This window comes from Diadema setosum, chromosome 14, assembly GCF_964275005.1.
Source record: "Diadema setosum chromosome 14, eeDiaSeto1, whole genome shotgun sequence".
NCBI lineage: Eukaryota > Metazoa > Echinodermata > Echinoidea > Diadematoida > Diadematidae > Diadema > Diadema setosum.
Window position 1 is genome coordinate 32396167 of NC_092698.1, and position 27902 is coordinate 32424068.

The window sequence follows — 27902 nt, forward strand, 5'->3', positions numbered from 1 at the left end:
GGGGGGATTGGGGCCCCCTGGGGCCCTCTGGGTGGGGCATGGTGCCCATTTTGATAAATTGAGATCCTGACCCCCTAGGGATGCTACCTACCAAGTTTGACGAAAATCCATCATGAGGTTTTCAGGAAGAAGATGAAAATGTACAATTCAGGCCCCCATTTGGACCTTCCCAACCCCCCCCCCCCCCCCACCGCCCCCAAGAGGGGCGCCCCTGGATCTGCTATGAACAAACTTGAAACTACAGTCATTAATGTACTCACTCATAGTATTATCTTAGCTCTATAACTTCTGATTCGAGAGAAGATTTTTAAAGATTCCTTCATTTTGGGGGGTTTGAGCCCCCCTGGGGGCCTGGGTGGGGCATGGTGCCCATTTTAGCAAATTGAGATCCTAACCCCCTAGGGATGCTACCTACCAAGTTTGGTGAAAATGGGTCATGGGGTTCTCAAGAAGAAGATGAAAATGTACAATTAAGGCCCCATTAGGACCCCTCCCCTGGGTCCCAAGGGGGCACCCCTGATTCTGCCATGAACAAACTTGAAACTACAGTCATCAATGTACTAACTCATAGTATTAACTTAGCTCTTACCACTGCTGGTTCTAGAGAAGAAGATTTTTACAGATTCCTTAATTTTGGGGGGTTTGGGCCCCCTGGGGGCCCCCTGGTTGGGGCATGGTGCCCATTTTAACAAATTGAGTTCCTAACCACCTAGGGATGCTACCTGCCAAGTTTGAAGAAAATCGGTCTTGGGGATTTCAAGAGGAAGATGAAAATGTAAAAAGTTTACGCACGACGCACGACGGACGCCGGACGCCGGACGCCGGACGCCGGGCGATCGCAATAGCTCACTCGAGCCTTTGGCTCAGGTGAGCTAAAAAAGGAGAAGCTCACTATTAATAGGATTGGATTTGACACACAATTTCAAGCATAGACCAGTTCATGGGAAACTTCCCTCAAACATCCTCATCTGTTTTCATTTGGAGACTAAGTTTTCATCTTTTCCCATCTTTTAACTGATTTGCAATCACCATCATGTGGATTCAACATATAATTTCAAGGACAGAGAAAGCATGAGTAAACTTTCCGTAAGTATCCCTCAGTTGTGTCCTATGGTTCATTTAGAGACAAAGTTTTCAATTTTTATCTTTCAAGTCAATTGATTTTTCATTATCATCACTGTGTGTGGATTGTTAGAGTTTTGTGTTTTTTCTCATTAACTTCAACCATCACTTGGCTGGGTTGACTGGCAACATGACTTTCGTAACATCCATGGCCATGCTCTCACTGAAAAATGCTGTAAAGCCACAAATATTCGCAGCACGGAAATTTTACAAATTGGAATTGACAGAATTTTTAATGGCATGAAACTTTGGTGAATTGCCCCTGGCATTCATTTCATTTTGTAGACAAATAAACTTTTGTGTGCACTTTACTTTCGCAAATCTTGGCTCCTTGCAAAATTTACAAAGTACTTGACTCAAACAATTTTCAAGGCATACGATATATTCTCCTTGTTATAAGATGTATCACATCAGCACACGTGTATAAATGAGAGAATATGGGCTTTCACTACACGTAGAGCATTTGGTGAAGTATAAAATTGAAAGCACGTCAACTGGATTTGGTTAGGCTTTTATTTCACTTTTGAATGATGTTTCGAAATATTCAGAATCTGCATAACAGAAGTACACAAAGTGAAAATATTAACATTATCACTGCAATATATACAAAACTATAATCTATACTGATACATTACATTTACAAGACTACTTTGGAAAAAATATATTTCTATCTATGTCACAAATCATCCAAGGGAATTTACACTGGAATCCTGTCCTAGCCAGCTAGGATAAGTGCTATATAAAGGAATGCTAGATAATTAACAAGAGGTACTATGCACATGGGGGGGGGGGGTCCAATACAGGGGGTATGAGGTGAAACTGTAAGTGCATATGAATATCTGTTTTTGGAATTAAAAGACACAGGTTATCATAGAATGAATGGAATGTTAACCCTTTTACTTTCAGGCATTCAAATTAAAAGAAATGCTTTGTCATGCAAAGAATAAACTCAGTCATGAGTTCATGTATTACATATCCAAAAATCTGCACAAAAAATAGAGAGAATAAACAGCATGACTACCAGAAATATCTTTTTCATATGATGTGTCATAAGTTAATGAAGTTTAAAAACTGCATATAGATATTTAGATACTGGCAGAAAGTGTTGAATACATACACTTAAAACAGATACACTGGCTAAAAACATAGGGGAGACAGTGTTTAGTCACCAAAAAACCTGGAATGAGACAACTTTTCTCTGAAAAAATCACGCAGTGACAATTTACAGAAAGCAGAATATACCGAAGACCATTTTTTTTTTCCAGAATGGGAAACATATAAAAATGTAGTACTATAAATATTAATCTTTGGATTTTTTTTTTCCAACACACTCTCATGCTACCCACTGCCGTAATATATATAAATTTTTACAAGAAACACACAAACACACAGACGCACACACATACCTGCTGTAACACTAAATTTGTGCTTATTAGATTAGATCTCTAAAAAGATACTCAGGCACCTGTTATCCTATTTCATTATCATATCTTAATACCTTAAAATCTGCAAGGTGAAAATGTTTTGAGTTGAATAAAATACAAAAAAATTAGACCCTGCTTCTGTCATCAGCATTTCAGCCGATAATGAAGGGACTCTCAACATAGAAAATAACAATTGGGTGTAGGCAATATCAACACACACACATAACATTGTTAACTGTAGAAAACAAGGGTGAAGAAAAATCCAAATTGGTATATTTTTCAATCTCAAGACAGGACCTAGGCCATGCTAATGGCTCTGGGTAAGGTCATTATGTAGGATAAAATGTTATTTTTTTTTTTTAGTTTTATTGTCAGTGGGCACTTTCCTGGTGATAGTACCATCACACGGGCACTTTCCTGGTGATAGTACCATCACACGGACAACAGAGAGTACTAAACAAAAAGAAATAAATTTCATTTCTACCCTGGTATCACAGAGTGAAATATGCGAAAAATTTCCAAACTGTGAAATATTCAATGTTTGTTGTACATTTCATATGCTGCCATCTGAAAATTCTAACCCGTCCTGCTCAGGGGAATATACTGCCAGGCATGATAGTTTCACACTAGGCTGTCCATACCACTGCCACAGCTCACCATGCACCACCACAGAGCACTTTGTCCCTAAACTACTACACTGTGCAACTCTTCACTGGAGGTCGACATCAGAGAAGGCAAACCTACAGTGCAATGGGGGAAAACTGGACTCTCTGCTCCAAGAAATTAAGCTTATCAAGCAAACGGTATTGGTCATTCAAATGCCACTAAATATAAGGCACTGGACCTGTAACCATGGAAAGACAATCGAAAGACGCGAGTTTTGCTGGTGGGTAGTGTTATAAAAAAAGTTCAAAGTCCATTAATTAAAAAAAGAGAAAAAATAACATCATGAGTTGATTTACATGTCATCAGCTCTAAAGGCATTTCAAGCACTGACAAAATAACAATATATCTGTACACACAACATCATAATAATACTTCTCTTAATGCACATAATGGTTCCTCAACCTTATGGGAAGTATCATCCAATTTACCAATTTAAATGATAGTCATGGGAATCTAAGGAAACATAGCATGTTACAACACATAACAAAGAAAACAAAACACACTAAAACAAGAGAAATAAAATGCAGGAAAACCATTGAATGGCTACATCCAGTAAACTTTCTTATTCTCAAATCTTCTTGGAGACTGTTTCCACTAATGCAGGCATTAAATCGGCTGAAACATCATGTCTATAAATTAGCAATTAAGTAAATGCATGCTAGTGAAAGACTATGCCTAGATAGTGAGCGAGAAAGAGGATGGGGAAGGCATCAACTGAGGGTGCAGATCTTGCTCTGGGTCCGTGGGGATGCCGGAGAGGATTTTGGCCGGGGTGACATGCTGGAGGTGGCCCTCTTCTCCCGGGCACTCATCCTCAGCTGCTCCGACTGCAGCCCCAGCAGCTGCTCCTGGAGGTTCAGCATCAGCTGGTTGTTGTCGGCCATCTTGCGGCTCTGGGAGACCAGCTCCGTCCGCAGCTGGTTGATCTCCTTCCGCAGCTCCTGCTCCCGTGTCTGTGGAGATGGCACAAAGCAGTAGCAGCAGCAGGGACATTATCCTCTTTCACTTTATGACAGTATTCTCATAACTGAATACAAACTCACATTTACTCTTTGCATTTTTGAGATTTTATTCTCAACCAATGAAAACTACTCAAGCTATGACATGAGAGTCTTTGACAATCATCTGAATTCATGACAGAATGATTTCTATTTCATTATACTTTCTCTGGAAACATCACTTTTTTAAATGATTCTTTTGTACCACGCTAAGCATTTCTCCTCTATTAGCCTGTCTTGAAAATATGAAGTTTCTTGAATGCAAGCAGCAAATACTACATCTCGCAGATTATAAAGAGCAAGTCTAAATTCTCTGACTAAACTTACTGTCTCTGAAGTAATGATCTGAAATGCTAGATTTGCAAAACACACTGTAGCAAAGACTGCCAGATTTGTTACATTTTGAAAATGAATGTTACTTGTCATGTGGAGATATCAAAAAGAACAGAATATTGCAGAGATTCATTTTTAAGAATTTCCATCTGCCTAGGAAATGAAAAAAAAAAAACCTCAGCTAATCCTGACCTCGGCTTCCTTCTTGGCCGCCTCCTCCACTGCCTCCATCTGTTTCTTCTTCTCCTCCTCCATCTGATGGAGGCGTTCCTCCGTCTTCTGCTTCTCTTCCTGCAGCCGCTGGACCTCCTCCTGCAGCTTGACCTCCTTGACCCCTTCCCCGGGCTTCTTGGGTTTGTCCTTCAGTAGCCCGTCTATCGTCCATGAGCTGTTGGGGTAGAGGTTTGAAGGTTTCAGGATTAGCATTTGTATAGACTCTTCGCGGAGTTTGGATTGGAAGTTTTGTGTGGGGCTGTCATGTGCTAGTGTAATACAATGTGACTGATGTTCGAATAAATGCCACAGAATGGTGTTGCTGCCATGATTGTAATAACATCTCTTTCACAGACAGAGTCCATGGAGAAGAGACACTGAGGATCACATCAAAAACAGCCAAAGATGATGAAAAAGGGCATCATGAATGAAGTTGGTCTGTCTCTACATGTAAATAGTACAATTCTTCATTGACATAACCATCTTAGCAAAGATCATTTTGCTGTTTTATTTCTTTTTATCTTCTTAGCTCCATTGCGAATACGCATGAAATTAACACCTGTCCTCCATTAGTATTCAATTCTGTCCACAATTCATATTGTGTACTTTTATTTTTGGTACATCAAACCCAAAAGAGTTTGACTCTAACTTCAACTCACAAACTATATAGGCCGGATTGGCCTAACCTACAGTTGTTTTTATTGATACTGAGATATTTTCACTCAGTTTGGTTTGTTTGGTTTTGCTTTCTGTTTTGCCTAACAAAACACATAATTATAATCCAACATAAAATAACACTACTGTCAAATGGCTTATTTTGTTAAAAGAAAATAATGCCTCCGGCGACACTTCATGGCGGAGGTATTTAAAAAAAGACAAGAAAAATAGAGAGAGAACAAAAATATTGAATGGTATTAACCTGGTTCTGGCCCTGCCCCGACCTATGCGTAACCTGTTGAGCTGGCGTTGGGTTCCGGGAACTGGGGGCTTCTGTTGTTTGTATGGACTGGCCTTGCTGGCATGCCTGTACGGAAGAAACATTGTTCATTCATTATGGACACATCATTCATTATAGAATGACCTGATGAACCACATCCAAAGGCAAATAACTTAAAACACCAGGTGCCTGCATTGTACAGTTCGACCTCCATTATCCGGCCATGTCGGGACCGGCGCTCATCCGGATAAGCGAATTGGCCGGATATGGGAGACACAATGTTAATGTATATAGCTGCCGTCCAAGCTGCCATCCCAGTGCACTGGCAGCTAGGCAGGTAGCGTACCACGCAACAGTAGTGTAATCTATGCTAGCCTGCGCATGTAGTCCCTTCTTCACAAAAATAAAGTAGATCTTTATGTGAAAATCATACATGTTTTACCTCATTAGATATTGAGAAACCTATCATGCACATCTTATGTAATTAGTGAAATGGATCCATGAAAGTCACTGTTTTTTCTCAATTTTTGGATGAAAAAAAAGTCCTTCTCTGCGTGAACGCGTCCGGATAATAGAGATTTCCGGATAAAAGGAGGCCGGATAATTGAGGTCGAACTGTATATTAAACCACAACACTCCCTGATATTACAATCATGATACTGAATTGGTACTGTTAGCATTACATGATCATTCTCAAATTCTCTCTCAGTGTTGATAATTTCAAAATGATATTCCATGAACACCCCATGAACGTGCATGGTGTATTAATGGATATCGAGTGGCTAGTGAGGGGCAGAATCTCCTTTAACCCTAACTTACCTGGGGGGGGGGGAGGGGGCCATAATGACCCCCCCTCGATGAATTCCGCGACCATTCCGGCTCGCAAATTTTTTTGACCGCGCCGTTCGCTGACTTTTTAATTTCAAGTCTTGCGCAACTTTTGAGACCAAACTCGTCGCGCCCGGGCATACCGTTTCGAAGCCACGTCCCTTCAAAACACTTTCATCAACCCCCATATTGCTCAAAAACATGATTTTGTGTACAAAGTCAATGCAAATTGTGTTTTTTCAATTCATTCATATAAAGATTCATATTTTTAATTTTAATGGCTGAAATCAATTTATTTTAGTATAATTATGCTTCAAAAAATGTGTGTGACAAATTCTGCTGAAAAAACAACAAAAACAAAAGTTCGAAAACACAAAGAAATACATAAAAAATTGATAAAACAATAAGAACCATAAGAAATCAATTTTGATACTGACATTTTTTTTACGTACAAATGTTCGGAATGTCACTAGGAATATTTATACCAAAAATCAGCATTCCATAAGCTTTTATAAGCCAATTACAGACAAAAATGTGTTTTTTTGCATATATTTGCATGATTAATTGATTTAATATAGAAAATGCAAATGTTTTGAAAATTTTACTTCACAGTCTTGTAGATTACATCTGGCTTTATTTTCATGCAAAATTTTGCGGTGATCGCGCGATCAACGGCTGAGATCTGAAGAGGGGGGGCCATAATGGCCTCCCCCCCCCCAAGAATTCAAGCTCACTAAATAGTCCAGGTAAGTTAGGGTTAAAGAGGTGTACTCAGTACGTTAGAAGGTCTTCTTACATCTACACTTGATGGAAAGCATTAGATATGACAAGGAAAAAGAGAGGGCCTTGTGTTATGCACATCATGATGTACTTGCTCCTTTCCTTTGTATCGCATCAAGCGGTCGTTTTTGCTTTTTCTCTCAAACACGTAGAACAGTAAGAGAAAGGTGCATTCATACACCAAGGCAAAGCTCTGTCTGTGCAAATGTGTTCCCCTGCTGAAACTTACATTGCTGCTGTGGCTACATATGCAAATTGCTTCCCTGGGCTGTTGCCATCATCTGGCCTGCAAAATGACAATGAACATATTGTGCAGAAATGACGATGAATATCAAAACAAGCACTGCTTTTGTCAGTGTACTGTTAAATAATCTCCCTTGATAACGGTGCAGCCGGTTAACACATTTCTATTTTTCATGTCATAATATGAGATTATGTAATACAATAATATCACCTTATAACCAAAGGTATCAATTCACATCTATGCTACAGGCTTACAGTGTATTTAGCAGAGAGAGGACAAACACTGCTTTTAAAGAGTCATTGACATTATTACATGAAAAAAAGACAAATAATTACTTTAGCTGTAAATCTGTAGCATGGAAATTAAGGGGACGGCATGCACTGTAATGGTAATAAATCAACCAAGTTAAGAATCAAGTTAGATTCTTGCTTAATGCTATTTGATGATGCTGAGAGTTACTCTTGCTCTATTCAACGTTATTATTTACTTTCATTGTTGTATTACACAACCAATGAAATGACAAGCAGATGTGATGAAGATGTTCTATAAATGGTATCAAAAAAGTTCTGACAGTCTTGACTTACATTCTATCCTTGGGCTGCCTGACCTCTGACCCCGAGTCACTTGACATCGGGTCACCTGTGTTGAAGTCAACGCCACTCTCTGGTGAAGTGATGACCTGCATCTCACCGGATGCCTTCTTGACCAGGACAGGAATAGCTTGACCATCAAAGCCACGCTGGACATTTAAAATTAAGAACAGACACAATCAAATTCATCATTGAGCTGAAGTGATCATGTTGATATATTAGTGCGCTGATCTTCAACTGTGAAGGATGCACTTCTACAGAAGAAGAAGTGCAAACACCTAACCATTCACGGTGTAATATAGAGACTATGTGTACAGTGGTACCTCACTATAATGAGGCTGGATATAACAAAACCTCCTAATTATAAGATGACTTTGATTTTTGGCAATATATCATATACAGTACAATTTGGTACACTGTAAAGTAGTAACAGTGAATGAGCCATTAGGTCAGCTGTCATGAAACAGTGCAAAAAAATTGCAATTACTTGTAAAAGTAACAGATTTTGCAGTGACATAGTAATAACCCATGTCACAGGCTGGGCCTTACAACATACCTTTGTAACGCTATCCCTGTGTGTTGGCTGGTCAGGTTTTTTCCCTTGCTCGGCTGATGTGAAAAAAAAAATACAAAGGATGAATATTAATCAGAAGCTAATCTTCATGTGAGAATATAAGTAGCAAATGTGACTGTGGTGACTTGAAGTACTGCAATCATCACTCAAATTCCATGTTCACTTTAAAGGTCATCTGAAGGCCATGTTGTGGCATATGAAGAGTTCTGATCCATAGGTGGTTTATTCGAAACATGTATCATGGCCCATCAAACCCTTTATCCAATGTGGACAGAAATGAAGAAATGGCTTTGCTCAATGGGCGGTTAATATGCATTATACTAAAATTGAATAGTGACCTGCAATTTATCTTCCTTGTAAAGTACAGCCAGATGAAAATCTGCAATCTTCCATGTAAGGTGCCTAACACTGTTATTGGATTGTTACATCACATCACACCAAAAACTGATCTCCCTCTGCTTAGAGTCCTACATGTGGAATTATGTGGACTGTGACAAAGATGATAAGTTAAACCTACACTCATGGCTGCAAACCAAATTATATTCTTGTTTAGCACTTACAGTATCAAAACCAAAAGAAACTGCAGGTGCTATCATTTACAGTATAAACAGTAATTCAACCCCCATTTGTGACCCGCTACAACAAAAGGATCCTATTAAAGTCGCTGACGGGTGAGCTAAGAAAATCGAGTTTGAAGTCAGATCACAAAAATCTGTCAAAACGTTCGGATTTCTGTTTTTAACATAATTTTGTAGTCTAATGTATCTTTTATCATCTGCCGAAATTTCGAAGCTAAATGATCAAAGGAAAGGCCTGAAAATAGCATTTTTTCTAGGCCATGCTCGGCTCACCCGTCGGCGACTTTAGGATCCTTTTGTTGTAGCGGGTCACATTTATTTTGCAAACAGTAAAGCTGTACCAAGCCCATGAGAATCTCAATTTCATTACAGCTTGAGGATATTTCAAGGAAGGGATAGAGGTAAATAAAGTTTGTGTAGTGCACAAAAAACAGCAACGTGCAAAGACACACTGCAGCTCACACTTTTCACCTTCACCTTTCAGTAGCTTGAAATACGCTAAAATAAAAGAATTTAGAGGGAAAAGGAGTTTCAATAGTTTGCAGTGAGAAATGTCAAATGCATATCATCAAAACCTAACACACAGGTCCTCCTCTTCATCAGACGATGCAAGTTTTGACAAATTTTTAACCAACTATTGTACCTACAACTAGTGATGTTGTCTCACTACAGACACTAATACTAAATGCAACATGCAATACTTTCAATGTAATTTGGCTGCTACACATTTGTGTTTGAATACCGAAAACAATGGAGGCATATCAATATATTGTGCAGACTGTGCCTCCATGTTTTTTTCAATATTGAAATATTTTCTGATTTCCTACCATCGCTTCGCACAGACAAAGATGCAGAAGTGAGGGTGGATGTCTCTCCTTGTCACACTACGAATACCTCCCGGAATAATTCTTCCTGGTATCTCTACATCTTACACTTTCCCCAGCAACATAAAGGGATGGTGACACATATTTCCAAATAGTACCAATAACTAAACATTCCTTTGAGTCTAACCTTTGATGTCCTTGTTCTTCAGATGGACCACATGCTTGCCACCCTTGCTGTTGACCTTTGACCCATTGGAGGCATCAACGTCGCTGTCGTCAGCATCGTTTCCGTCGCCCTCGTCAGCCAGGGACTCTTTGAATTCCTTCTGCAGCCACGTGGGAATCTAAGAATTAAGAAGACGAATGATCATTTTAATACCAATATAAACTACATCTGACAGCATGAAATAGATTTAAGTCAGAAAATGTGACACTTGAAGGGAAGCGGGCAAAACAGGAACAGAATATATCTTAGAAAGGAAGCCTACACTTCCCAGTAAACATAAAAATCAGATCTAATCAAGCTGTCATTTCAACACTGCTTTGTTTTAGTGATGGATAAGTAAGTAACCTGATTGACACTCACATGACTCCATCCATTGGTCTGAATGATATACCTTAAACCTACTAGCCATTCACTCATCGCTATTTCATATACCTTATCTTTCAGCAACCCAGCAGATATAATGACAATAATGGTTGTTTATATAGCATTATATCTGTGGAAGTGTTCAAAGCACTTAAAAGAAGTGAACATGGAAAATAGTACAAATAGGAAAAAATGGATAACAAACAAACAATACATAACAAAACTAAACTACTTATATGCAAAATTGAATTTCTGGCAACTCACAGCTCCATTGGTGTCCAGCTCAGACGTCTCGGAGCTGGTGTACTCGTCTCCTGCGTCATTGCTAAGGGTGGAGGGCTGGGAGGAGCCCAGGGCTGTTTCCGTTGTCAGGCTGTTACTGCTCCTGGGTAGACGACAGAGGCGGAGAAAATTACATTTGTCATGACATTTCAAAATCACACGGTTGACTGACAAGCCTCCAAATACCATATTACTGACATACACCAAACTTTGACCAAGTTATGATCGATCAAAAGTTGTGCAAAAATAACACTAATTTACCTATTTTGACAGAATTCTTTCAGACATACATCTACATATCACTAACTTGATTTAATTGCTTAAAACAGCAACATTTTATGATACGCCTCACAACTGAGGAGCTCACAGAGTTTCCAGATCTTGCTTCAAATCTTAAGCTATCTTTAACCCTTAAACCAATCATCATATGCTATTCTATATATGGCTTCTCTTTTCATCAAGATATTTTATCTAAATAAGATGAAAAAAAAAACCCCAAAACCATCTGCTTAACCAACAAAATTTGAACTGCTTGAATACCTATTCACACATCATCAATTCAATCCGGCCTCCCTGGCAGTGAAAGTATGACAGCAAGTATAAAAATTTTCATTACATAATCACCTTTAGCATAACCCATAATGTTTGAAAGTCTTAAAACAAGCTCTTCCGCCAATATCAATGCTCATCTCCACTTACGCCTTCCTCAGGAGATTCCTCCTCTTCCGCTTGGACTTCTTCCTTGGTAACGGACAGCTCGTCTCCAGTTGGACAAAGATGTTCTCTCCCTGGCAATACACCTGACTCAGACTCAGTTCATAGGATTCGTCATTACACTCCGACCCAAGTCTGAAGATGCAAAATATGTGAATGGCAAAATGATGGTTATGTTTGTACATCACTTTTTAACAGCCAGACTGTGTGCAATACTTGGCACAGCAAACTTCTTTGCATGCAGTCTAACATTGCTAACAAATATTCAATCTGTACATGATGCTTAATAGAGTTGTACGTGAGTAGATAAAACAAGTCTCCAAATTTTGCAAGGACACATGAAAAGTCTTCCTCTGTCTTTGACTTAAATTGTTTCCATGTATTCCACATAGTGAGAATGTGACTCTAGAAATGTATAGTTCTGACATATTTACCATTTACAAATTTTTTGTAAGATGCCATGAGCATTTTTTTTTTCTACAGACCATCAAAAGTTGCCAAAACCTTCAAGGATATCCAGCCATGAAAAGCACCCCTGTGGGTATAATTCTCTTATTATTTTCGATAATTGAAATGCAGCTCTAAGTTTTTCATGTCAAGCTTCACTCATGTTCTACTCCATACATAAATTGCTATGGAATTAACACAACTACTTGAAATGATAGTATCATATGGAACCATGTGGTGCTGCAGTACGCTGTCAGACTTACTTCAGGATGGGCGTTGGCTGTAGGAAAAGCTCCGACTTATCCTGACTGTCAATACTCTGGTGACTGGTGGCGCTGGTCATGTGACGTCGCACACCACTACCCGAGCCACCTGTGGTTCCACATGAAAGAGAAACAGAACATTGTCATTGTCATACATAGATCTATATCACTCTGCTTCATGTATTAAAATATTCTAACTCTCACTCACTGAATTCTCTATACACAAAGTACTGATCATGCTTTTTGATACAGAAAAATTTCCTGGGGAATAAATTCCCTGGTACAACAGGTTATCATTTCAGATGCTGGATTCAAAAAAGACTGATTACCTGCATAGATGAGTTCACTGGATTTAAAATAGTTTAACAACAGACACCCTGTACTACTGCACATTTGCAATTTCAAATGATTGCAGTACACATACTGCATATTCATACAGTGCAATCCAGCCATAAGATGCGCATACGTCTGAATGATCTGAGTTAGGCATGACTCCAGTATGTAAAGATACGATGAACTGGGATAAACATCCATATGAAAGACACAGCAAGAACAACAAATCAATACCTTCGCATGTTGGGTGCATGATCCATCGAGACAGAAAGTCAACAACAAAAATAATGACACATTACATTGGTAAAACGGCCCACAATGATGCATAGAGAATATGAACACAACAGCACTACATACAGCAAACTTAAGAAAACATAGTTCATGCCATGAAAGGGCAATTCAATTCAAACAAATACATAACATTGCACTCAGTTTGGTGAAGGATTGTTTTTTTGGGTTTTTTTGTTTTTGTTTTTGTTTTGTTTTGGGTTTTTTTGGGGGGAAATATGATTTTGCTTCATTATATTCCGAGTAAACTTGTTAATCCGTTCACTGCTATTCAGGGTAGACTTGTTAATCCGTTCACTTCTATTGGACTTCTGTAAAAATCAAATGCAACTATCAGAATACAGGACACATGGTTTCCTCCAGCCCATGGTAACATCAAAATAAAGAGCATCATCGATGTCATGTAGCAACAAACAATATCAGTTCCTTCTTTAGTGTGAAATGATTAGTAAAAGCCGTGTAAAGAGATACTTGTCACACTGTAGTTAAGTGTTAATTTCAATTTTAGATTAGTTTGGTGCACACACTGCAGACGAGTTCTGAGTTTTCCATTTGGCCACATTAGAATACATTTCATGTGACAATGATTTTCATGCAGCACAAATCAAAATTGTCACTAGCCTGCTGACTGATGGCTGGCAAAAGCTGTAGCAGTATGTAAGAAACTCTGCCAAGTCTGGCAGAGTTTCTGCTGAACCCTTCAATTATCACGATAATTGTCTATTTACAGAATACATTGTATGTGACCGAGGATTTTGATCTACTGTAAGAAACATATGGGTGATAAAGTATAGTTAATATCACTGGAATGAAGATAGCCCTCCCGATCTTACAAAATACTAACAACAAACTATAACATTACTACAACCAAATATAACAGAGTCAAAATAATCTTAAACATATGGGGGAAGAATGACACAGTATCAAAATATCTGGCTGTTTAATGTTTATGCTGACAGATCTGTAGCTACAAAGCTGCTGTGTATATTCAATAAAACAGCAGTCTTGATGCAAATGAAGAATGAGCATTAGTAAACAGAGCGTAGAAAGGAATTTGATATGAAATATGACTTTGTTTGAACAATATGCCTTCAAATGAGTATAAACAATGTATATGATATTGGTAGCAAGGGATGACCTGATTTTGAAGTAGCGGTTCTTCGGACATACAATGACTTATATGATTTTTCTGGTGTTATTGTGATTGCGAATGACTATCAAAAGGGGATTGTGAATCAATGCTATGGGAAAATAATCCTCAAAAAGTTCAAACAACTGTTCTGCATTTCATAAAGTTGTCACTTGCCAGATACTGTTCATGGGGAACAAAACCAATCATCAAGATTTGTGTAGAGTTTTGGAGTCCATGAATTACTTCTAATCAATCCCTTGAATAGAAGACTTGATAACATTTTGACTGATTGAAATACCTCTGATGGAAAGGACTAAAGAGGAGATGACATGTCAAGACACTATGTGAAAACTGTGTTGGGGCTTAAAACAACTGGTTGGACATTTTAAATAAAGGTTTACAGACAAGCAAGATTTCAGGTGACACTTGGCAAACACCGTTTGCTACTATTTTGTGATACATGCACAACATTCACCGTCAGAACCAAAAGAGCATCACACCAATATACATATTCCATTGCAAAAGAACAAGTGAAGAACAAGGGACAAAACAGCTGAAGAAACTGCATGCCGACTGAACCCGATGAAAACATAATGCAATGCTACTGATGATGAGCAAACTCAATTGAGCCTGTGGGGGAGGGGGCGGGGCACAGGAAGGGGGCATGGCACACAAAGGTAGTGTCTGACTGGTGGGAAGGAGGCTTACCGGACTTCAAAGCAAGACCCTGGACTGGCTGGTCAGCCATTAGTTCCTCCAGTGGCCAGACCAGCGGCACCGCTGTTTGCATGCATGCAATGACCGAGTCAGCGCAAATTACTGCAAGGACAGCGTGCATGCATGAGGTATATTGTATTGTGAAGTCAAAAGCCATTCAAGCATACATTTGGGATGGATGGGGTTGCTTTGACATTAAGTGAAACGAACTTAATGTTTGCTTCATGAGCAAATTCAACTCATAAATGAGTGTGTTATTGTACACTTTTAGTGCTGAGCACTTCCAAGCTAGTTCTCTATGTTTGGCAAGTTGTTGTGCATGTGCAGTATTTTAACAGACACAATAATAAAGATCCACACCATGAACTGAACGTCAATCGGGCATTTTCTCCTCTCTGGTTCTCAGCTGATGACATCAAAATGACATCAAAATTTGACAGATCTCAACACTTCCTACTGTAATATGAAATTTCTGAAGAGCTTGTACATGCATACTTCACATGTTAAACTCAAAAAGAAACCTCCACTATAAAATCAGTCTATATGGTAGAGCTATAATACAACCACTATAACAAGAGAACCTGTGACTTTCTCTTGAAATTAATTACTTTGATAGATGAACTGCACAATATTCATTTTTTTTTCTATTTGCCTTGACTACCCATTGAGTTTGTGTGATATCTGACATTACTTGATTTGAAAAGTCTGCTCAGTTTTTAGAATGCCAAATCTCGCAATCTGAGTCACCATATGATCTTGTAAATTTATCAAAGATGGAAAAAGGAAGAAGATAATGATGAGAAGAAAAGAAAGAACAAACAATTTATCATACTTTCTGATATTTAAGTGAATCAAGAAGTACTTACTACCAATAAAACATTGATCGTATTTGTTAAATTATCTTAATTTTGACCTACTCTCTTATTTTTTTCCTAATCCAAGTGAGATATTTGAATCATACAAGCCTAAATACAGCCTGGAATAACATCTTATCTACAGCTGTAGAACAGTTTTTTACATCAAGCTGCCAAACAGTCAACAAACCCAAAATACTGCAATCTCACAGAACGGTACACTCACCAAGAGAAAAAAAAAATAACTTGCAAATGAAAAGAAATTCAAGGATAACTTGTTCATGGCAAACACATAAACACTTCAACATGAATTTGTTGCATGCAATTCTAATTCTGTTACCACATAGCATCACACACTTTTCTTATTTTCTCTTGCTTGACAGAACTGGAGAGGGTGTCAAATGTTGAAAACTGCTGCCTAAATGTACCTGCCACGTAAGGTTGTGACAGGGACCATGCCTATGATATCAAGAAGTACCTTCCATACCAGTATAATTTCTGTTCTACGCATTCTTGCTGCTACAGATACCAATATACCTTTCGTCAGTGCATTTCAGCAGCACAGCCACATCATTGGCAATCACATAATTGATCCTCCAACATTCACTATAATACAACACACACCTCAGTATTAATAGTTAACATGATTAACATAGGCAAGCATCACACAACACATACACACACAGAACCACACTAATACACACATAAATATAGATAGCTTCAAATACATAATCTAACCTGGGGAAAAGGGGTTCCTGCACAGTGTGACTTGTTAGAAGGGAATACATACTACCTGTCAACTGTTAATTAATATTGAGTGAATTAGATCCACACAGTGATCAGACTAGTCGTGTTGAGTTATGGTTAGTAGTTTCCATAGATGTAGGTTGTAATCTATTTTTGCATTCATCCTGCACAAACCTGTGATCCTATTATCTGGGGAGGAGCTGTAGCTACCCTTGTCTCCATTGGGCAGGAACACGCTGTCGGTGCTGTCGAATCGCTTCCGCCTGCCCCCTGGTGGCGCACTTTTGGCCGCTTCATGAGTAAAGGCAGGTGAGAAAATAAAGAACGTGTGTCAGGTATCCTGCTATGTTCTTTTTTTTGGGGGGGGGTGGGGAAATTGTTGTTAATTTCTTTTGGTAATAGTAAAAGAAGGTTACTTTGTTCAGCTCAGAATATGCACAACTGAAAAATTTAATGACAGGGGGTACCAACTCATAATAAGCATCCCATGAAGAGGAAACAAAATATCTGGTATTATCAATACCTTTACCCCTATTGCAATCATAACCTGATAAATCCAAGCACAGCTCATTTCCTATTGGCTTCATTCCACTTTAGATTATACATTTGCCATATAACAGTGTCAAAAGTGTATGATCAAAAGATAAAACAATGACATGATCAAAACAAATCATGTTATGGCCAAACTTAAACCATCAAATGTGTCACAGTCATCTGTCAAAATCATGAGAAAGCAGCTATAGTCTTACCTTCGGCCCTGGGAGTGGATGGGGCACTGAGATTTGCAGAACCATCAGTCGGGGCTGTGGATCAGGGAAAAGAAACAGTCACTGAAATACAGTTCATAACTGCTGACCCAGTTGCAAAAACACAAATGAAACCCACCTTAACTCATTCAGCATGATTAAAACGAATAAAAATGTAAAGAAGGATGAATAGAAAGCTCCACTGAGCTGACAGAGTAACCCTGGAGGTATCTCTCTACCGATCAATGTTCCCAACCTCTGTCTCACATGGTCCTTACGTTCTCAGGCTTCACAATCATGAATATTCATGAATACATGCATGCAGAACATACATATTTATATCTAATAGATATCACAGGTAACCTGCATGCATGTATTCATGAATATTCATGCTTCGTAATCATAAATATTCGTGAATACATGCACGTGAACATACATATTCATACAAACAGATATGACAGGTAACCCCAAGGGGTGACCATGGCCGCATTTTATAAAAAGTTGATATGAAAGCAACTCTTGCTGGAATGGCAGTTGTCATGGTAATGACAAGAATCCAGCTTCGTAATTGGCTGTTGCTATGGGAAGTTGCCATTCCAGCAAGAGTTGCTATCATATCCATGTGTCAAAGATGCTCACAGGCTGTCTCTGGTTTCTCCTCCCCATCACTCTGGGTCGCCTCCATAATCTTCTCCATGGGGATCTTCAGGCTGCCCGTCGACCCCAGCGACCCTTTGCCATTGCTGCCCTCCTGACCTTTGCCCTGGTTCAGCTCCAGGCTGCTCTTGGTGCTGTCATTGCCTGGGTCAGAGGTCAGCCATCCCTTGCCCCACAAGTAGAGGTGGTTATCGGTGGCTCCTGCTACTGTGTAATCCTCCCCACAAGCCACAGTCTGTTGGGAGTACAAACACCACAATATGACCACACAACATCTACAAATGTACTAAGTTCCTTTTTACATGACAAGTTTTACTATACTTTTAAAAAGTCTTACGATGAACTGTTCTTCTTACTTTGCAGGTTTTATGGTTTTTCTCGATATGAAATAGATATTAGACCAATTTTTGAACAATGGTTGGACATTTTAGCTATATGATCAGGGGGGCATTTCATGAAGCATTTTTACTTTGTCAGACAAATTTGCTCTTAGCCAATCAGATGCAAGGATTTCTGTAGCTTGTAACAGTTTGTCAGAAAAATATCCTACCAAAACGCTTCATGAAATGCCCCCCAGATCTATCCTTCTTTAGAATTTACATCAAGCACATATGTGAATGATTGCATTCAAAAGAAATGAGCTCTCTGGATTACATAATGGCACTACAAAGTATCACATACTTCTACTGATAAGAACTCTCCATTTCTTTCATCATGACATTTTAAATCAGCCTATACTACTTCCCGACAATCTGTGAGCCAACTGTATCCACGTTTTCACAAGCAACAGTAAGACCTCATACAAGGATATTTTTTTTTTTTTTTTTTTTTTTTTTTAAATTCCAAAAGGGACAACAATCATGACAATATTTCCAATTGAATCAAAGTCTACAAGTTGATTGAAATACTGACTGTAATGATCTTGTCTCCCATGGTTTGGACCTGGGCTGGGGCCTCCCTAGGCTTGGTGTTCCCAAAGCCCAGTTGGCCATGATGGTTCCTGCCAAACATGTAGACCAGGCCTCCGTCCATCAGTACAGCACTGTGGTGGGGTCCAACCATCATGTCCAGGACTCGGAACTTGCTAAGGGCCTTCACCACAGTGGGGACCTTCCTCCCCTCCACCTCCGTCTGGGTGGAGCAGAAAGAACAGAAGAGTTTCATTTTGTCTTCAACTATCACAGATGATGCACCATCATGTTATCAGTGTGAAATGGCATGTCTAGTCATCTATTTACAGATCAGTATTATCATTTGATTGTTTCTTTGTTTCTTTCATTTTCATCTGAGAAGATGGATGGATAGCCCATATTCAGCTGCAATAAATGGTCTTCCATGGGGTCCAGTTGGATGTTAGAAGGGACCACTTCACCGGGTTAAACACCTTGATCTTTGCAATGAATGAATGAAGCAGGATCTTTAACGTGCACAACTTATGACTCTCTCACACGAGGGACCTCCATCTTATGTCCTTTCCGAGGGACACAGTGTTTTGCCTCTTACTAGAGGGAACGGTATGTTTACACACAACATTGCTCAGTGGGACTCGGGGAATCGAACCTGGGTCCCATGGATCGTGAGGCAGATGAGTTACTGACTGAGCTAAAACTCACCACCCTACACATTGTACTTCGTAACAGACTACAGCTTTTTACTTGTCATTGGATAGTGATTGCATAATCCTCTACATCATGCTAAGACTGTTGACCCACCTTTGTAAACATGTTCTTCATGGAGGCCAGAAAGCCCTGCCTGTTGTTGAGACCAAGCTTGTTGTACATGTTGCAGCCACACGCCAGTAGGCAACCCATATCTGTCAGAAACATGGTCCCGTCAACACCACACTTGACTTCTTGGATGAAGACGGGCTCGCGGAGAGTCACCTCCATGGGTTCAGAACTTGGAATGGGAGGGGAAAAGTACTAACCTGTTAGAGACACTGACCATCAAGCAGAAGGGCAACGCAGATTGTGGAATGTTGTAGAATGTTGTGGAATGTTATGGACAGTTGTGCAATGTTGTGGAATGAAGTTATGACTTACTGAGCACAAATACCCTTCAATTCTCTAGCAGGCACGATACTCTCTAACCACATGGGTCATTCTTTGACGAATATTATACAAAGGAGGTTTCTTACAAGAGCTTTGCACACTGTAGTATCTTGGCATTCCTACTTGCATCAAGCTTGTATCAATTTCTGATAATTCAAGACATCTCATCATTCATTCTTGTGCTTGTTAACACTAATCTACATTATGACTAAAACAGGTGAATGCATTAACATACAATAACCTCACTACTACGAAAAGTAAGCTTTTAGCATAATTATAGTGCCATAATATCGTTGAGATTATCAACATGATTTAAAATACACAATAATCCATATTCTTCCAAAACAGCAAGCAGTCTTTTTTCAAAGAGAGTTCAGGTTGCACTCACTAGTCTTCCTCGTCCCCTAGACCAAGCCTGCCATCCTTTCCTTTGCCCCAGGCAAAGATTTCTCCATCAGATCCAGCCACCACCACATGCTCTGGGCCACAGGCAATGCTAGTCACATCAACACTGTATCAAACAAATCAGGAAAACAAAGAAGATGGCCTTGAGTACACATTATTTGCAATGCTCCCTTATCTGTTACATTTTCAGATGCAATGGAACAAGATGAGCAAGGTGTCTGAACATTATATGTGCACAAATACTGATGTCATCATGCTGAAAATCTTGTCAAACTACATTTTGAGCTGATTATGTCCAAAATTTTACCTCCCTCTCCCAGTTGAAGAAATTTTCATCTGAATATTTACGTCAACACCTTATCAAATGTCAGTGCTTACAGATCTGCAATTGCCATCTCACTGCAGAATGCACACATTTCTACATAAAAATTTCCATTGGAGTCTCAATAGCTTTGTAACTGATGAAAACTTCGGAATGTCACAAAAGGCAATTTTAGAGATATTCCATATATTCATGTCAGAAAGCAAAATGGTAAAGGTGAGGATGATAGTGAGGGGATGTGAGGAGATCTGACCTGAGTAGTGATTCAATGAGACGTGGTCTAGAGGCACTGTGGTAGTCTCCGTGGCCCAGGCACCCTGAGGTACCATCTCCACACGTCATGACAATGCCGTTGTCACTGCCAAACACGCTGAATCCCTGGCCACATGCAACCCTGGCATGAGTCAGAACAGAAACAGAGGATGACAGACAGCACTTGATAGAATTATAGCCTTTTTCGGGCTGATACTTGGTAGAGCATAGAGTCCCACAAGAGTCAAACTGACAAGAGCTTGTGTGTTTCAAACTATTGACACAACATCTTCCAAGTATATCACTCAAATAGAACATTTTAGATAGGATATCCTTCAACTTTTACAATAACATTTGACCAAACACAAGAAAGTCGGCATCATGGGAGTGACACACTAAAATAGGTCAACCTCCCTTACCAAAATAACTGAGCAATAATCTTATGTTATTCAAACATAAAATTTAAGGTTTAATTTTCATCAATTTGAATGGAACATTCATAGAATATTTAAGTCCACGAGTGAGAGGAAACATAAATACAAAAATGCATTCCCCCTAAAAATGACATCTGTCAGAGAGAGAAAGTGAGGAGATGAAGGACTACAGTAATAAAGCTCAATGTGTCACAGATTAAAACCATTCAAACTGACCTTGTTATCGACTTCCCCTTGAGGGCCTCTACGGATGTGGGATTCTTCCTTGGTTCTAGGTCGCCATGACCCAGCTGACCTTTTGTCCCTTCACCCCAGCTATACACAACTCTCTCATAGGTCACCAGGGCTATGTGGGTACTGCTCACAGCAACCTGGGGGTCAAAGAGAGACACACTGCTAATGAGTCTACCATATATGACTTTGTCCCATCTCAGTAGGTGTGAGAAACCCTCCTGATGAAATGTCTTCCCCTGGCGAATTAAATTGCACTCAAACAGTGCCACAGTGTAACTGTCCCATCTGTGCTTTAAATACCCGGTAGCCTGGGGATTCATGGGTGGCCCTGATACATTTGCTGCCCACTGGGTTACACATAAAAACCACAAACAGCACCAATCAGCGAATATATGCATTTAAGCGTACGCTCATTGGTAATGGTCAACTTCAGGCAAGATTCTTCTGCTGTGTGGGTACTTACATAGAGATCAGGGATAAAACTGTACACAATTTGTTACAGACATTCTTGAATATAACCAAGCCAGACTACCCTTCACACGGCATGATATTCCCACGCTACCGGGTTTTTAATCATAGTAATTCATTCTCAAGTGCAGGAAGTGAATGCTCTATGTCAGGTTAGCAGCATACACTTATGTACGACAGTCCAAACCGTTTCGAGGTCTTAATTCAATGCATTATTTATTTTTATTTATTTCATTTATTCAGTCTTATTTCAACAGGGTAGCCCCTTCAGTAGGCAGGTACTGTTCTTCCTGGAAGCCCTGCAAATACAATCATAACAGTTAACAAAACAATGATATCATGATATCATATCAATAATGGATAAAATCATTGTGCCATGACACCGTACTCTGAAGGTCTTTCAAACAATACACAATAATTTCGCGGGCAGCATTCTGCCAGAATGTGACTCTAACCTGACGTATCTTGAGGATGGATGGGAGCTCCACCTTGACGGGAATGGGTGGGATTCCTGGCAGTGATGTGTCAATCTGGTACAGCACAGACCTGGGTCAGAGAGAGCAAAAACATCATGTCAAGTTTCCCATTAAAAAACTTAAGTTACTCAAGGTCCACTACATTTGTGTAGAGGAGCATTATTAGAGCAAATACTGTACGAGCTGAAATTTTCGCAGTGGTTTTATTTTCGCGAATTTCGCGAATCGCCTTTGAACCGCGAAAATAACAACGCGCAAATAGCTACATTCAACCGTCGCAACCGCGAAATTAACACGCGCAAATGTTCTCCAAGTAGCAATTCGCGAAAATATCTGTACGCGAATATTTCAGCTCGTACAGTACACTCTGCACAACACCTGCTGGAAAACAATTTGAGCATACATGTAGTATTGATGTCAACATGAAATGTTTTAGTGATTCACACATTTACTGTAATTGAGATGAAAGATACTCTGTCAACATTGCACAAGTATGCTCCCAAATGCATACGGACCACTCTGTGGTGCTTTTTTTACTGCTCACCTCATTCGTTTAAAATCCAAAGGCTCAAAACATCATCTCAAAAGAAAAATGATATGGTCGCATAACAGCACACATACGTTAACGTAATTTGTCATCAACATAGTTCAGAAAATGTTTGCATATTAGAAAAATGACAAAAATACACTTTTTCTCATGCAGCTGAAAGAGCAGGGCATAATATCCTACATCTTTCTTCAGCAACTGCATGAATGTAAAACAAAGCCTGCTACAAAAGTGTAATCTAACTTTCAAGTAGAACCACAGAGTTCATGAAGTAACAAAACTCATTTGTCACTCTCGATGTGACACAAGGATAGAATCTCTACCTTGTTCTCTTCTTGTGGTTGTTGCTGTCTGTGGATGTAGCCAGCTCATCCTCCACATCTGTGGTAGGATCCATGAACTTCTCCAAGAGGAGAGGGACCTGGTTGAAGAAGAGGACATTGGCCGAGGGTCGATACTCCGGCTCTCTTTGAAGCATGTCCTGCACAAGGGCCTTGAACTCCTGGCTGTAATTACCAGTGACCGGGGTGAACTGGCCCTAGAATATGGACACAATATAACAAATCAGTTGCCATTATGATAGCAATAGACTATTTCAAGCCACACAAACACAAAGACAGCACTGAATAATTATGACTCCTCACTATGGCTGAAGAATGTACTTCACAGAGCTGACAGAAATTTGATCTAGCTAGTGGACAGAGAGGCATTTTTGGTGAGGAAGACACACTATAACCTACATGGGAAATGCAGCTGTTGTTTGTTGAGATTTAACATACAGTGTCTTACATATAATGAAATAAAACAGAAAGATTAAACCAGAACTTACCTGTTAAAAATCTGACCTGTATTTAATACAATATTTTTGAGGAATCTTACATTTCTAACATTCCATCCCTTTCAACTGAAGAAAGAAACACATACATGTAAGTGTATGTCTACCTCAGACCTCGTCAACAGTAGTCACATTAACACCGGTAGTCAAAGACCGGCTTGCATGTGCAAAACAGGTGTTCTACTACACTCTCCCTCAAAAATAAACTATCTGTAAAATACAGATCACACTCCAAAGAGGTAGGTTCTTGCTTAAAGGAACTATATAATGGAAATGTATGTTAACTTGTTCTTGATCCCCTCAACATCGCTTATGTGGCCAAATGAATATATCTAAATATGTGCCATATATCTTGTAATAATTTTTCTACTATTTTCTTCAGATTAATTGGATAGGCCCCCACCCCCCTCCAAAAAAAAAAAAAAAAAAAAATCCTCTAAACCAAGATTCAGCCACTGACATCATCTGTCGGTCCTTGCTTAAGTAATGATGTGATTGACAAAAGACATTATAATGCACCTTTCTCAAAACCAAGAATAACTTGCACGTTTCCATATTACCAATATGATTGACAACAGACTTTGCAGGGAAACCTGTAAATTATGCTTGGTCTGGGGGAAGGTGCATTCCAATGTCTGTTGTTAATCACATTAGTACTATAGTAATGATTGACATATGATGTCACATGCAAAATCTTGGTTTGGAAGGGTTTTTTTCGTAGCTGTATCAAAGTAATCTCATGCAAAATAGTAGAAAAATCATCATCATAAAATACATGGCATATCTTTAGATATTCATTCGGCCACATAAGTGATGATCAGAGTATTATGAATCAACACAAGTCAAGTAGCAAGTCAAGTATGCAATTGCATTGCATACTTCCTTTAATTTTTGTTACAATGTTGGGGTTGTGCAAATAAACTTTGTGTTTTGCCTAAACAGTATGTGATTATTTGCTACTGTATGCTTAAACTGGGTGTACTTGAAAAGTTCAATGTCCAACATTTGAACAATGCTCATAGATTCAAACGTGAGAAATCAAACAAATCTCAGTTAATGCTGATAACAGATAAAATACTGTTCAAATGTTAGCACATGACTCAGCAAACCATGTTCTTTTTTTTTTTTTTTGTTTAAAGTAATCTGCATTTGAAGCTATAATGTCAGGTATTAAAGCATAGAGTTTCTAGGTCAGGCTAGATTACCAAATTGACTCCAAACTTTGTACATTTCAATGAAAAAAAAAAAAAATTTTCGAATGAAACAAGAATATGTGACATATTACAGATAATGTCAGTGTTCTCTAATGGTACACACACGCACACACGCACACACACACACACACACACGCACACACACAATCTTTAGAATGGAAGCTTACAAAGTTTAAGCACACCCTGACTCTACAGAGGTTAATGCATTTGAATTTAATAGGAGGATTCCTGCACTTTGTGTTGTTCGCGCTGAAAATTGCTGGTGAACTTTGAGCAGTCAGAACAAACGATCAATCAAAAAGAACAGATAATCCGCTTAACTGGGCTATTCTAAGCTACCATATTTACCATTCCCCTCTTCACAATGCATAGCTTTGGTGCTACTGAGCAAAAGCTCACCATCAACTCAAACTACAGGGACCCCTCAGTCATACTGGAAATGAACACTGTCACACCAGCTTACACAGGCCAAATGAGCACTATCAGTTTTGATGAACATTTTGGGGCTGTGCTGAATCCATGAACACACAATTGTATCAAAGACACTACCGCAAATGTAGAAATACAGGGTCCCATATAAACAGCTATCCTGTATGTACTGTTGTAGAGTGTGAGAAATATTTGTGCAGATGCAATGTAATATTCCTACGATACGAAAAAGTAGGCCTATCCCTGACACATTTCCCCTGACACCAATTAACACATGTTGCCTTGATTCTTACCCTTCCCCTGTATGAACATGTACGTTGTACATGTACGTGTAAATGGTCAAACAATATAAATTGACAAATGTATATTTTTTATCATGTATAGCTTATTGTTTGATGGAAATAAAGAATTGAATTGAAAAGACTTAAGATGCCAGGAACAGATGAAACAGCACAGAAACTGAACAGGTCAAGGATTGTAGGGTAAGGAAAGACACTCTTACAATGTACCTTCATGATCTTGTTGACGAGGGCTGGCAAGTTTGTTCCTTCAAATGTCCTCTGTCGGCACGCCATCTCATACAATATGCAGCCAAGTGCCCAAATGTCAGACTTCTCATTGTAAGGTTTACCTTCACACTGTCAAGTGGAACAGAAAAACTGTCACATTATTTCTTTATTTTTTTAAAAGATTTTTTGTTTCACAATCAAATCAGATGCACATGACAAAGAAGTTCATCTTCCATATTTTGTTCATAGTGAAGGTACATGTTTTCTTGCTGTTTACTATGAATCATCGGAATAAAACATAGGTGGGTCAAGCAGTTTGTGTAAACATAAGTCAAGCTTACTTTCAGCCACAATCTTCCCATGAGAGAGGATTGCCATCATTTGTCAACATTTACTGGTCGAAATTTCATCAGATGGCAATCATCAGGTCTTCATTACTTGTTACTTCTTTCAGCAAACAATTGTCTATGGCATGAACTTTGTGACAAATTGGGGCACAAAAGTGTTGCAAAGTCACATCCACTCATTTTCTTATTACATTTGTAAGTCCTGTAACTTTCCTCTAACACCAAGTTGGCTGACAACACGATATGACCTATTTCGATATCCAAGTCCATTATCAGATAATGATATGATTTACTATACATGTATATATGGGTTGAATCAATTTCTGTATTAATTGTGAGCATGTGCCAGGTTCATGACAAAGTATTCTTTTTTATATGAATGTATGACTCTATGAATTGCTCTGTTTCTAATGGCTCCAGGCAAGGAAATGCTGCAGAGGCACTTACTATTTCTGGTGAGATGTAGTAGGGTGTGCCAAGAACTGTGTTTGCACCAGGATTGTTGGACGTCAATACCTTTGATATGCCAAAGTCTCCTATTTTGATTACGCCCTCTTTTGTCAGAAAGATGTTGGCTGTTTTGAGATCTCTGTGGGACAAACGTGAGATGCAGCATTGTAAAACCCACTTTATAGTTAGCTTTATCTTGTCATTATGCAAGAGAAGAAAAAAATGATATATTCCATGCAGTGGACATTTTTCCAAGCTGGCTGTCAAATTTTTCTAAATCCTAATATCTCTTCACGTTATCAGCTTTCAAATACTTTTAACTCCACGACACTATAAAACATTTGACTGAAGCATTTCAAAACAGGGCATAAAGATTTGCTACCACAGTACCATATACAGTCAAATCTGTCTGTACTGGCTCCTCAAGAGAAGCAGAAAAGAGGCCTTTATAGACAGGTCCTGGTGGCAAATTTAGACAGGTTGGTGACCATTATGAATTTGCAGCATAAAGTAGACATGTACACGTAAATCAATGTTTATGTGCACGAATGCATGCATTTATATACAAATGAATAGTAATGAATAGTTACTGTTAATATTTACTGAGCTTTTATGTACATAAAAGCAGGTGATTTTGATAACAAGCTATTTCTGTTCTTGTTTTTCCTGGGTGGCCCTGAAAATGCATCAGTGGCCACTATATGCAATAAGATAATGACCATGAAATACAAATTTTTGCGGCTGCTGGCCTTGTTTTATCGGTGGCAGCTCAGACAGGTCTGACTGTGTTCGTAATATCATATTACAGTATCATTGTAAGAACTATTTTTCACTGTTGCGACTACCTACAAATATATCACATTCTCTGAACACATGCTGATGACTAAAATCTATAATTACTCACTCCCATGTGAAAAAGTAGGCACTGTCAAATAAAAAGAGAAAGAGGGATCGTTGCAAATCAAAACCAGGATCCACTCATGATGCTTGTATAAACTACTTAAGGTAGTTGTAAACTGTAATGAGGTGAGTTATCATAAGGAAGTTCG

The 27902-nt window shown here is 39.0% G+C and overlaps 1 protein-coding gene across 1 annotated transcript in view; it reads right to left on the bottom strand.

The window, feature by feature from the left end:
- Positions 1 to 210: 210 nt before the first annotated feature.
- Positions 211 to 27902, bottom strand: part of LOC140237624 (uncharacterized) — a 38166-nt gene continuing 10474 nt past the window's right edge. Inside the window, exons 9-30 of the mRNA XM_072317550.1 lie at positions 26851 to 26992; positions 26057 to 26185; positions 23393 to 23607; positions 22502 to 22592; positions 21561 to 21715; positions 20912 to 21052; positions 20320 to 20442; positions 19593 to 19779; positions 18793 to 19011; positions 17863 to 18115; positions 17227 to 17280; positions 16652 to 16768; positions 12407 to 12515; positions 11682 to 11831; positions 10965 to 11085; positions 10299 to 10455; positions 8692 to 8744; positions 8130 to 8284; positions 7531 to 7587; positions 5676 to 5780; positions 4736 to 4931; positions 211 to 4165 (exon numbers count right to left, since the gene is read on the bottom strand). Of these exons, the coding sequence (XP_072173651.1) occupies positions 3923 to 4165; positions 4736 to 4931; positions 5676 to 5780; positions 7531 to 7587; positions 8130 to 8284; positions 8692 to 8744; positions 10299 to 10455; positions 10965 to 11085; positions 11682 to 11831; positions 12407 to 12515; positions 16652 to 16768; positions 17227 to 17280; positions 17863 to 18115; positions 18793 to 19011; positions 19593 to 19779; positions 20320 to 20442; positions 20912 to 21052; positions 21561 to 21715; positions 22502 to 22592; positions 23393 to 23607; positions 26057 to 26185; positions 26851 to 26992 (3172 nt within the window). The 3' untranslated portion in view covers positions 211 to 3922. The remainder of the gene's footprint in view (positions 4166 to 4735; positions 4932 to 5675; positions 5781 to 7530; positions 7588 to 8129; positions 8285 to 8691; positions 8745 to 10298; positions 10456 to 10964; positions 11086 to 11681; positions 11832 to 12406; positions 12516 to 16651; positions 16769 to 17226; positions 17281 to 17862; positions 18116 to 18792; positions 19012 to 19592; positions 19780 to 20319; positions 20443 to 20911; positions 21053 to 21560; positions 21716 to 22501; positions 22593 to 23392; positions 23608 to 26056; positions 26186 to 26850; positions 26993 to 27902) is intronic.